Source organism: Haliaeetus leucocephalus, unplaced genomic scaffold, assembly GCF_000737465.1.
Source record: "Haliaeetus leucocephalus isolate CR32 unplaced genomic scaffold, Haliaeetus_leucocephalus-4.0 Scaffold646, whole genome shotgun sequence".
Lineage (NCBI taxonomy): Eukaryota > Metazoa > Chordata > Aves > Accipitriformes > Accipitridae > Haliaeetus > Haliaeetus leucocephalus.
In genome coordinates this window covers 4,736,175-4,749,586 of record NW_010973082.1, presented here as the reverse complement: position 1 = coordinate 4,749,586, position 13,412 = coordinate 4,736,175, and the positions used below count along the sequence as shown (strand labels likewise).

The 13,412-nt window shown below is 37.3% G+C and overlaps 1 protein-coding gene across 1 annotated transcript in view; it reads left to right on the top strand.

Annotated features, from left to right (window-relative positions):
- Positions 1–13,412, top strand: part of ANKFN1 (ankyrin-repeat and fibronectin type III domain containing 1) — a 61,876-nt gene that overhangs the window by 11,647 nt on the left and 36,817 nt on the right. The window contains 3 exon segments of the mRNA XM_010578748.1: positions 5,299–5,509; positions 10,025–10,219; positions 11,710–11,823. Of these exon segments, the coding sequence (XP_010577050.1) occupies positions 5,299–5,509; positions 10,025–10,219; positions 11,710–11,823 (520 nt within the window).

Genomic DNA, 13,412 nt, shown 5'->3' with positions numbered 1-13,412 from the left:
TTGTTTCCCCCAACCCGCTACAATGTCATGGGAGTGACGTAACTTTTGTAACTGCTGACCTAAAGTGAGCATAGGTACCTCTAGGTATTGCCAGTCTGGGGTCTGAGCTGGTATCCACAACTGTCAGTGAATAGACTCCCACTGAACTCAAAAGTCTTTGGATCCCATTCTAGCCATTCTGCCTGTTGTTTTCACAGTTTTCCCTAAAAATAAATAGCAAGGACACCATCAGTGAAGGGGTGGAAATATTCCTGGTCAAGTTGCTGGCTGATATATTTTCTAATCACTGAGTTTATGTGCTACAGAGCTAAGTCAATGACTAAAATCATGTCTCCAGACAAGTGAACAACATTTGTTAGAATTTGTTTTCTTTCTGCTTTGGCTAGTGAAGAGTTTTCTTTCCATTCTCTCTTGCTGTGCAACACTTTCCATTCAGTAAATTGTTGTCTTGCTGCAGACATAGCAATGTCCCAAAATAGCTTTATTCTTGAACTCATGTTTATCAAAACAAGTCTTTGCAGAAACTACTTTAACGTTTTTTCCAACTCCAGTAGCACATAGTGGACTTTTTCAGTCAGACGTAGAGCAAATATCTTGAAAGGGGCACTTCATTTTAATTAAGCTACATAAGATTGCATTTCTAAACACTCCACCACTGAATCACTTACTGGAACATGGTTATTACTTACTGCAAAGCAGTACTGTAGTCCTTTTCAGTATATACATTTGTGCATCAGAGTAACACCTAAATAAATTAATCACATAGCACAGCTGTCTCGCTAATGATTAGAGGCTGCAGGACTGAGTCAAGGAAAAAGCAATGTAAAAACTGCCCCTAAACTTTACCTGATCACTTGTAAATGTGATTCAGTTTCTCTTTGAATTCAATAGTTTTATCTTTTCAGAGCAGAAGAAAGTTATCTAGTAAATGTAAATGAAGGCAGAAATCAGAAGGCTTTTGTTAGTATTTGTGACAATACCAGCTGGGCTAAAATTGAGCACATGGGTCTGAAGATACTACAATTTACCCCTATTTGAATTTCTTACCCCTGGACTGCAGACGCCTGAATCCTGCTGCAATACTAGAGTCTTTTACATAGCATATAATCAGCTTTTTGCAGGAAACTATATAATCCTCAAATATATTTCTGTTTTCTGTGTGAAAGCAGATAGTTGGGGAAAACTTTGTCAGGTGTGTAGAATAGTTCTCTGGACTTGGAGAGCTGGGCTCAATGCAGACTTCCAAATGGGGCAATTTACTGGCATGGCTGAAAATGTAGATATTTCACTGTCTCACCAGGATGTTTTTTGACTGAAATAGATATAGCATGGTTAGATGCACACTACTATGTTGATGAGGGATGCATACATGCACAGTTAGAAAGGCCATACCACAGTTCCCATGTTTTTACACTCTTTGAAGTTAGGAGACTTGCCAACCTATTTCAGCCTATTGCTTGTGTCTGAATTGTTCATTTGGAAAAGCTGATATTTGCAATTTGGTCTCATAATTGTTTGGATTGGATGAAGTAGCTTATAAAATTCATGCTCTGTTTCTTGTTTAAATCAGTGCAGCTTTTTCAATCAGATTTCTAATGAAATGAAGAAATAGAAATTTGCTTTTATTTTTTCCCTTTTGGTGAAACATTTTTGCAACAGATTGGCTTGCAAGAGCATTTATGAGGAATGAACTTAAGCACGTGCTTAGATTCTGTTCAGCAATTTACTTAAATCCAAAATTTCACAAATACTTCAGGTAATTCATTTGGCAAACAAAAATCCGAAGATGCATTTTCAAAGGTATCTAGGCAGGTCTAAATCTTGATAACTAAATAAAAAATAAAAAAACAATTCAAATAAAGTTTTAAAAATAATTTTATCATAATCATTCAGGTAGGAAAAATCTCATATTAAAGTGTGTGTCTATGTATCTGAAAAGGGCCAAATGCTTTTGTCATCCATATCATTGAGTTCATTTCAGCTGTAATACTGAAGTTAGCCATCTTTTTTTATTATAACAGGGGTTTTTTTGTTTTTATATAATGCAAGAAACTCCTGAGATGTAGTACAAGATTTATTGAGTTTCACACAAAATTGTAATTAAGGCCAAATAATGGTATTGAGCACTTAGGATACCATTCTACAAATGCGAACTCATTTAACCTTTATGCATGTACATAAAGTCAATTAAAAAAGAATGACTATTCTGATTTCAAAAAAGGTGAAAACCATGTATGTACTCAGTGCCACAGAAGTGGAAATGTGAAGCAAAAAGTACTTTGTTTCCTATCCTAAGTAAGCACCACAAGCCTGTCATTGAGTAATACCATCAGCTGTACCTTTTTGTTCTGCTCTCACACTGTTAGCCGGTGTTTCCAAAAATGAACTTAATTGAAAGAAATGGAAACTAATGTAGTCATTCAGTTTACTTCAACCAATTCCCTTTGTTGTAAGCTTTTTATGAATTTATTGCTAAATAAGTAGATTTTCCCAGCTGTGATCAGTTAAGAAAGTAATATGATTTTGCTTGTTTTCTGATTGGATCAAAATGCAGATGCTTCTGAAGCATAATTAGTCTTTATTTACATAAACAACAGTATAGAGGAAGTTCCAAAATCAGTAGAAAAAGAATTTGAAATGGGTGTAAACTGTGATGAAATTAATGCTTTTTAGAATATTGATATATATTTTTGGAGAATTGGTGAATATATTTTGCATTTCTAATAATTTATATAAAAAAGTCTATCAGTTCACAGTTGTGCATTCATAATAATGAAGTTTCAAAGAGTGAAGGAGCACAGCTTTTTTTTTTTTCCTCTAGGTGGAACATCAATGATCTATTTATGTTAATTCTGAGTACCCAGTACAGTGACATACAGCTGTTAAATGCGTATCATTGACTTGAGTGGGAGTTGATGACATATAGCATGTATCAGAATCATACCATTAATTAAAATATTTTCTAATTAAAATTATTTTAATTTCTAGCCAGAGCACTTCATCCCTTCAGGGTAGGGGCAAAATGCCAGAATAAGATCTCTGATTTCAGGGTGATAAGGTGTTATATAAACAAGACACCAGATGTGTGGAGCTACTGGAATGAAAAGAAACATTGCTGCATTGCAGTAAAAATTTCTGTCATTTTTAAGTTTTACCTTATAATAAGAGAAATATGTGCTGCCCTCTTTTCTAAAATTTTCTGGAGATGTGCCCTCTCTGATGACAGTGTATGTCCTTAAAGACAATGTTTTGCCTTGAACTGAGGGGCAGATAAAGAGTGATAAATCTAGCTGCTTACCATTCAACTATTCCTTTTTCTGAGACTTTTCTCTTACACCTAACACTGAAGTATGATCTAGATATTTGATAATGAAATTAAATCTGAATCTTACAATGTAGAGAAGAATCTGAAAACAAGAATTTGACAGATGAAGCATTTGTTTAAGTAGTATCTTTTATTCTGCATGGAAATCTACAGAAAAAATATTTCTCCAGCATGACCTCTCTTTTGTACTTAAGTGTCTAAAAGGTAGGTTCCCAAGTTGGCACTACTCTCCTAGATTTGCTTTATTGCTGCATCATTCATCTCATCCTTAGATAGTCATCTAACATAAGTATCTCATTTCTCTATATTGACAATTTGGGGTAAAGATCATCTTATGTGCATCTGTTGTTCTGCTGATCCCTAATATTCAGCATAGGTGGGGTCCATATTAAAACTTTAAGATAACATCACCTTTGCAAATTCTTAATGTGGTACCAATACTTCACATGCAAAACAGTAGACCAGAAGATCTCTGTCAGGCCTGAGAATTTCTGAAGACACTTTTAACTTCAAGCACAACTGAAAAATCCCTGTAGAACTGATCAAATTCAGAGGTTTAGCTGTGGACTCTAGTTTTCAAAACTGCTTGCAAACCATTAGTCTATGTGTTTTAGGAGGAGACAAAAGATGTTCCAGCAGATCAGTGCTCTTTCAGAAAGAGTTGTTTCACTGAGAGCAAAACTTGCTCAGGTATATGCCGGATAAAACTACATCAATTTAAAAAAGAAAATGAAGTTTTGGTGTGACTGAAATGTTAATTTCTAATCACAGTAGAAGACGGTTTCAATTCAGTATTTATTTCATATCATAAAAACCACATTATTACATAAGAATTTTCTCTGCGTTTCTTCCCTGTGGGTTTCAGGACACAGGAAGCTAGTTTACATTATGTACCTGGATTACTTGCTTTCTTATGTATGCATTTCTTTAGTAAGCCCATTGGCACAATATGTCTACATAGATCTCAATTCCTTTATGTGACCGCATGCTGAGCCCTTCTTGCTCAGCTGGGCCTCTTGGTTCTACTAATTCATTCTTAAGAGGAAAAAAAACCTATTGGGTAATTATGGCAATGGGACGCTGGGAAAGAATTTAATGAATCTTGGCGAAAAACACGTCATTACTGTAGGTTCCAGAAGGATGTTCTCATAACAGAAACCTGCAGGCCATGCTACTCTCCTGCACCTGCTTCTCCCCAGCTCAATTAAGAAACGATAGGTTTCTTTGTATTATACCATTCTTTTATCTCCTTGGCATTGGTAAGGAAAAGGTTCAGAGGTTCTCCCTGCTTGAGAGTTGGTGCCATGTGTGGTCTTGCCTTTGGCTGCTTGTGTTCTCTGCTGTGCAGACACATCACTTTCTGGACATGCGCACTGGACGGTCAATGTTTTCAGTCTTATTTCTATGACTATACATTTCAAAGCTGCTTCTAGTTATAAGTTAAGTGCAAATATCTGAGCACATAGGAATGATTGAAGTATTTGAATGAACAGCACCTATTACTAGCTCACACTGCAGCTGTGAAGGTTTTTCTACAGAGTAGCTTGTTTTATTTGGATTTTGATCACTTGACTTTGTAGATTTTTATTTTAAATTTTGAGTTTGAAAAACTCAGTAGTCCAAGACTCTGCTAAAATCATAGTCTTTCATCCAGTTTCACACTGAAAACATATAATATTGCTCATATAGTTTGATTATAGGACAGATGTCTAAATAAGTATGGGTTTGTTTTGTATGGGTTTGAATCTCACTTGAATCTTCCCACAGACCTGAAGCAAGTTCAAGCACACAAGTCCAGAAGCAGACCAAGCTCAACTTTGCTGCAAACAATTTCCATGTTTCTAGCTTAACCTGAGCTGGGCCTGGAGGATCAATATTTTATAGCAATGTCACAAAACACATTTTCTCAATTTATTTTTAAACCACCGATATTTGAAAAGTTTTACTGAATTTCTGTTTTTATTGATACACAGAATTTCCAGTGCAATGAAGCTATGTTTGAGGCCGTAGAACAGCAAGATCTGGATGCTGTTCAGGTTCTTCTTTATCAATACACACTGGAGGAGCTGGACCTGAACACACCAAACAGTGAGGGACTAACTCCTTTGGATATTGCCATTTTGACAAACAACATCCCTATTGCTAGGACCCTTCTACACGTTGGGGCAAAGGAAAGCCCACACTGTAAGTAAAGAACACAAATTGAATTTACTCAGATAATTGCCTGTAGGAGGTTAGGTTTGCTGCTGTTTGGGGAAACTAATTATACACAAAACCTGACTGGTTTGATCATAAAGATGGTTATACCAGCAATAGTACCACAGTGCTAGAGGACATTTGCAGCAATATCCGCTTGTTGAATGCGTGCTCAGTAGATCTTTTTTGTTTTCTGTCAGATACACCAACTGAGGAATCGGACTGAGCGTCTAATGTGATTAACACTGGGGCAGCTGAGTTAATATCAATACTGAGAAAAAATTCTTTAAAAATATGGAAACAGGAACTGAGTGAGTGATTCACAGATCATGGTCTGAAATATGGAGTTTGTCATCAAAAATGAAAGGACGATGGGTTGTCTAGACTTTGGTTTATTTGGATTACCCTTTTGATTTTGGCTATGCGGCCTTCAGGAGAGAGGTTGTGTTGAAATCTATCATTTCCATTACCCACAGACTCCTCACTTGTGGTCTTCAAATGGCCTAAAATCCCACTTAAATGAGAATTTCAAAGTTCTACAGAACCAGAGAAAATCTAAACACAAAACAGACCCTCTCACTTTACTGGAATACCAATATTTCTTATAACTGCATATTGTAGTTATAAAACTCCTTTGTATTCCTTCATGGGCATTTTTATGCACAATTTGTGGGTTGGAGGGTGACTTACCAACCCAATTAATCAACCGTATACCATGACACAAACTCTGACGCCTTACTTGTGTCTAAAAATACACCAATGTATGCGAATTTGTTTTAAACTGTCAATGCCTATATTTAGGACATTCCCAGCAAGGCTATAATGAGACTGTGTTTGAGGGGTTCGGCCACTGCAGACTCTGCCATTAATTTGAAGTTAGTTAAATTAACAACATTTAGTGCTGGCATGTCAATCTCAGTGCTCCAGGAAATTGCACCTTGAGGCTACTAACATTGCCAGTTTTTTCACTGGAGAGTGTGTGTGCATGTGCGTGTGTGTTGAGTTTTTTTGCCAGACCCTCAGTGTTGGTACACCTTTATTGCTTTTCTATGTCCACAGCACTTATATTATCATTTATTCTGGCCTCCTTTAACCTTCCCTGGAGATTTTTGCATAGTGTAGCTGCTCAGTGAAAAGAGTTTTTTAGTTTTATATTTATTTGTTTATTTTTCTGTCATGGTTCATGACTGAGGCTTTAAAAAAAAGTGTGACAGCATTTAGAGTACATGATTGACTGCTGAAGCAACATTCATTAACCATGACAAATCTAGAGGAAAACACAGTCTTGAGTGTTCTAAACAGCAGTAAAAAAGACTAAACTAATTTTTCATTGACCTCATCTGTAAATAAATGTAGTCTGATGGCGAGCAGGGGCAATCATAAATTAGTATTCATTTCCTGTAATTAATGCAAACATGCCTATGAACACAGAGAATATGAATATATAACCACCTCATTTCCATTTCAAAATATACCCACCAAATTTCCACTTCACTTATCTTGATTTTTAGTTTTTCTGATTGAAATAATGGATGAAGCATTCTCAATAAAAAGCAAACGATTGTTTGTTTTGGGTTTTTTTACCTTAAAGGGTTTACAGTTGCTACTTGAGAGCAAAATGCAAAAAGTTCTTTTCAGCATTCAAAACAAAGGTTCACAGCATCCCTGTATGTGGTTTCATTCATGTGGAACTGATAGCAGTCACTTTCTATTTTCTCTAGTCTTTCTGCTTTGCTTTCTGTACTTAACCAGCCCTGTTAGAATGAAATCCATTCTGTTTGTATGATCTCAGGGCTGCAAGAACATGATCCAGCACCCAGCAGGAGCATTTTCATTTCTCTATGGTGGGCAGCTGAGCAAGACTTCCCCAGGCTGAGTGGGAGGGGAGGGAATTTCAAGGTAAAATTCTGACCCACTCCAATTTTGGGACAGGACACAAGCATCTCTCAATCTGATTGGAAGTGTATAGGACAGATGCACAGATCTGGGAGACTGCAAGGTAGAGGAATTCCCCATCCCAAGTGCACACAGAAAGCTTCCTACAGAGAAAACTCGCTTTTCCACTATATTAGCCATAGTGATCCAGCCGAAACCTCATTATAGCCCCTAACCTAATGCTGTAGAAAAGAGGATCTGGAGGACAGATAGCTTCCATCTGTATCACCTGGATTTCTGCCTGGAATAGGAACAGCAGATAAAGCAATAGAAAGTAAAACTATGATCTTCATTTCCACATGGAGTGCTCAGACTATAAATCTTAACAGGAACCCAACATCTCTTAAACACAAAGTAAGTAAGATCAGAGAGTACAGCATTTAAAATATTAATTTAGTTGGGGAGCAGGCAAAGTCCACTGTGTTATCTTTTCAGTTACTCTTATTCATCATATACTCATGGTTTGGCTTGGCTTGTTCATGTGAACCCAAATAAAAATAAGATTAAAATTTCCAGTGGCTGATTGGACACATTTCCAAGACCTGACAATTGTGGATCAGAATCTTGATTAAACAGATAGAGCCAGATCCTTAGTGAGAATTTGAACCAATGCCAATTCTCAATCACCTGAAGTTCTGGTGCATAAAATCTCCTTCCTTAGTCCTGTTGTGCTATCAGATGTGTTGCATGTTTATTGTAGGCACGGATCCAGGAAACCATATCACCTTTGGCCTCCCAGTAAACAGGCAGTTCTTAGGATACCAACGGATTCCAGTAAGCCTGGCCATATGTCTCTGATGTCCATATGAAGAACGATCAAACTTCAAGAAGGATGGCTTCAAGCCAGCTTCTGAAAGAAAAGTCTTAGAGACAAACATTCTTCAAAAACAACCTTTTGGATGTCAGAGGCGTTGAGTAATTCTTTGCTCTCCTCCTGTGGCTTTAAAGATCCCATGGTGCTTTTCACATTAGTATGTAGGGTTATTCTTAGACTCCGCTAAACTTCGATTGTGATATTGTTATGAAAGAGAGGGCAAAAGTTAAAATGAGAGGTTCAGACTGGATAAAACAAACACCTTTTTCACCATAAGGACAGTAAAGCAGTGGAACATATTGCCTAGAGTCATCGTAAAGCCTCCATCCTGTGAAGTTTTCAAGACCAGACTGGGTAATGACCTCAGTAACCTAGTATGACCTCATAGCTGACCCTGTTTTGAACAAGAAAGTTGGACTAGAGAAGGTCCTTTCCAATCTGATTTGTCCCATAATCCTATGATTCCTGTTTAGGAATAACACATTCATGTGCACAGACATCTTCGCTCGCATGGTATTTTGATGTCAAAAACGTGTCAGAGTCTTGGTCCTTTATATGGTACAGTTTGATGTTTTCAGAAATGTATACTGCTCCTGGCTTATCCAAGTGAATGATCGATGCATCCTGTGCAAGATTCATGCTGCTCCTGTAAAAACCTTAAGGAAATGAAGAGCCTGGCTGTCCCTACATAGCAAATCCCCGTCATTGCTAAGAGTAGCTGCTTGTGCTAGGGTAGCGTTTTCAGTAAATAGGGGCCTTTTAAATTAAGACTATTTCAGAGCTCTTCTGCAAAAATACCAGATACCAGAGAAAAGTTATTGTCTGTAATTTCAGAACTCCTTCTCTTGTACGCTATTTCCTGCATATTGAACACCAGATCAGTGGTTGCATTTCTTTTCAGATTAAGCACCTTTACAACTCCTATTTTTCTAAACTGCAAGTAGTTTGAACAATTTCAGGCTAAGAGCATTTCTGAAAATACGGCTTGATTCACCGTCTTGTGGACTTGGGGTAAAATCAAACCTATTTTAGTTTGTAACCTATGCGATCTTCATTTTCACCTTTATGTAGCACGCAGTAGTTCATACAGGCAATCTGAACTGCTAAATGTCAAATTAAAATTATTCTGAGCATTGCAGAAAAACAAAATCTCCATGTGTCAAGCTGTTTGCTATCTGTCCAGTCTGTCAGAGGACTAATCAGATATTACACGGGCAAAACTCTGGCACAAAGAAAACCTGGAAAGAGATCCATTCCATACCAGCCATGGCCCTTAGGCACAAAACTCTCATTCTTAAGTTTGCCAATTAGATCTCTCTTTGCTTGTAGAGATTTATATATTGTATGTGTTTATTACCAGTACAACCTTCTTTTTTTCTATGAACGCTTATGATATTATGGCAAAGTAGGGGTTAGATAGAAATGAAATGCTTTATTATTTTAAGTCATTTTTAATATTCCACCAACTTAAAACATATATGCGATTTCAGTCTAATTAAGACATTTTTAAGCATATGAGAAACGTCAGAAGATAAAATTTGCTCAATTTATTAATGTTGTTAATCCCATTTAAGTGGCCAGATCCTTAAGTGGTACAAACTGGCATGCTCTAGCCCACTTGATGACAAGATAACTACTGGAAGGCAGAGTCTTCAAGGATTTGACCTTACATGTGTTATACCAGAATGCGTAAGGCCAGAATTTTGTCACATAAGTCCACCAAGCAATTACTTACTTTTCCCTTTTCTTGGTAGTTGTTAACATGGAAAGCAGGTCAGTGCATCTGAGTACATTGGTCCAGGAAGCACAGCAGCGAGTTACTGAATTGTCTGCACAAGTGATGAATGAAGGCCTTGGTACAGACAACACAGAAAAAGAGAAGCAACTAAAAGCATGGGAATGGAGATACAGGCTATACAAGCGCATGAAGGCAGGCTACGAGCATGCTAGTAAGTAGAAGAAAGTAGTTGCAAAATTCAAGACAAGAACTCTACAACTGAGAAAACACTGCCTTGGTTGAGCAAAGATGCTCTCCTCACTAACTGATCCTCACAGCACTGCTGTGAAGCAGATGAATGTTAGGGTGGGGAAACTGAGGCATACTACTAAATGGCCTTCCCAAGAATGAGAAAGAAATTGATGTTAGAACAACAGGGGACCAGATATCTGAGCACAACAAGCACATAGCAAGTTTAGGAGTGGGCTGCATAAAACTGATGAGACCTCCAAACTCTTGGTTCAGGATCTAATGATTCTGTCCTGCTTATTTCTCTTCACATTTACTCCTGAATCTCAATGTGCTCAGAGTTTAAAATGGGATGATTAGAAAAGAATATGTGAATAGGGAAGAGGAGGGATGGGGGGACATTGGCCTTTTTTCTGTTGCAATTTGATTTTTAAGTATTCTGTTTTAGAAGAATGGAGTTGTTCTAAACATTTGATCAAACGATGGAATTTCATTTTACATATAAAAATTGTGAAAACTTAATTTTGGCATCCATGTATGGATGCATCAGCATAGTCTCAGATTGGGTAACTTTAAACAGTTGTACAAGTGAGTCTGTGCCCAAAGTAAATGTGAATTTGGGCCCATGGGAAGGAGTAAACAGGGCTGAATTGTTTCACATGTAGATCTTTTAGCTGTATCCTATTCAATGAAATACAATCATTGCCATTAACATTTTTACAACCAACTTTATATAAATGTACTTACAAATAATTTTCTCAAATTTATTGTATTCTAAGATTACTTCTTCAAGACAGATGTAGTACTCCTTGTATTAGATACTAAATACAGGAAATATAGCAGTAGTGTGAGTTAATATAATGATTTTTTAAATCAATCCCAGCAGTAAGTCATGACATTTTGTGTTTGATTTCTGAATTGAGTCTGACTGATATTCTGTGAATTAAGCTTTTTTTAAAAAAAAAAAAAAAAAAAAAAGAGATGTTAGGCCTCAAGTGACAACTGTATTTTGAACTACTACACTGAAACATTTCTGGAATTTGCAATTTCTGAATCACAATAATGTAAAAATGTTTTCTGTTATTTGATAAATTTGAGTTTGTTAGTGAAACCATAAAGGTTTAATTAGGTCTTTGTGGTTTGTCCTTTCTTTCTCCTCCTACCCACCCCAAGAGATTTATAGGGGCTTTTCATTGACATAATTAGCATGAATCTGTTTTATTGGGTTACATATATGCAGGAAGATATTTTTAACCGAAAGGAGCCAAAAACCATGATAGAAACAAATGGTGTCTGCAGGATATTGTTAGCAGGGGCACTAATTAAAATGCTCAAAAGGCAGAGAACACAAACACCTACAACCCAAAGCTCACAATTGCAGGGTGATTTTCAGTGGGTTCTTTGAAGACTCAGAAACATTGTTTGAATAGGATTTGTTGTGCTGAAGAGCTGATGTTTTCTCTTCTCTCCCAGGAGCCCCTGAGGCGCCAACCAATGTCTGTCTCATGGTAACAAGCAGTACATCACTCACTGTCACCTTCCAAGAACCTCTGAGTGTCAACTCAGCTGTGGTGACCAAGTATAAAGGTACTGAATTTAGACATCTTTCATTTACCTTAACAATGTACAAAAATTTGAGGGCCAAGTGACAAAGGTATTTATCTACAAGAGATTATATTACAATGCTACTAATGTTTGAATTTAATTATTTCCCCAGTTAATAGCTGTAAAAGTGGAATTTTCTTAAAAGATTCCCCAAAGACAATATTTTTATTTAAAAAAAAAAAAAAAAAAAATTAACCAAAACCTTTCTCCATGAGTGCTTTGCAGAAGTTTGCTTGACTCACTGTGGTTAGGACATCAGCTCAATGACTGGGTTGAGATGAGCAGTTATAAAACACAAGCTAACTTTTGGTGCCTGTGGGCTCCTGAAATCATATGTATCCTTGTAAATGCCAAACCCACACCACCATTCCTTCAAGGAAAGCCTCTGGAAGCTGAAACTTTTGGCAGAGGCATCATACAGCCCAACTAATTAGCTATTCCAGGGCTGCCACATCATTCTTGGAAGAGCAATACATTCGGGGTGGCACCAGTTAGTTGCAAAGTGGAATGAATAGGAAAATGCTTCCATCTGAATAGCGCTGTTGAATAGAAATGGTTTTAAAACAGAATTTCTGTTCCACAGGAAATTGCAACATTAAAAAAAAAGTTTTATTGAAGATTAGAACAAAAATGAGAAATTTTAAAATTTCCTGTTTAAAGGAACTTCCAGGTTTTCTAAAATGTTTGGAACAGTAAGTTCTTCAGTATTACATGCAGCAATCCGCAGCCTCCATCTTCCAGTGGGAGCCTGAGTCTTTCCACAAGTCAAGAGACTGAAAAGCACTGTTCTGAAGATCTGAGGCCTTCTTTGCTCAGCCCAGGGGAGTCAAGGAGTGGGGAGCCTGAAAGTCCTCTTAGTTATTTCCCACTGTGTCTCTCTTAATACTTCCTGTTGTGTTTGTTTCTTTGTATTAATAATTAAAAACTCATTTGAGAGGTACTTGAACCTTGGATTTCCATACATATAGCAAGAACACTAATGGCTGTCTTGTGGGGCAGTATATTTCATGTTTCTGTGTGTGGGTGTCACAGGGATTGCATCAACAGAAGAGATTCAGAAAGCCCCAGTCCATCGAGGGTTCAACAGCTCATGGAGCTCTTCTGAAGGTGGCACATACTGGTGCACAGGCTCCACTGGCATCAAGCACAAGCACCCAAAGGACTGCATAAGTTTATTTTGAAAAAGGCAGATTCTCTCTTTCTTTCCTCCCCCTGCTTCTGGTCAGAGATTCCAGTCATCACTGGCTATGCCCAGTAAAATTTTTTTACATTATGAGAAGAAAACCCCAGCCTCCCAGACATCGCTAAAGCCATCAAAGTGATTCCATTCCTGATAGCCTCAGTAGAAGGGTAAATTACTGTATTACACCTAGTCAGCTGTGCAGTGCTGCAGGAAGTGTGATTTTCAAAAACATCAAAGCCCTTTAGAAGCCTAAATCTAATTTCAGCAATGGGTTGGGTTGCCAGGAAACTAAATTTCATTTAAGGGCTTCCTAGTGCCTGGTTTACTTGTGAAAATGATACTTGGGCTCCTAAAACACTTAAGTTCTCTTGAAAATATCAGCCTGCTC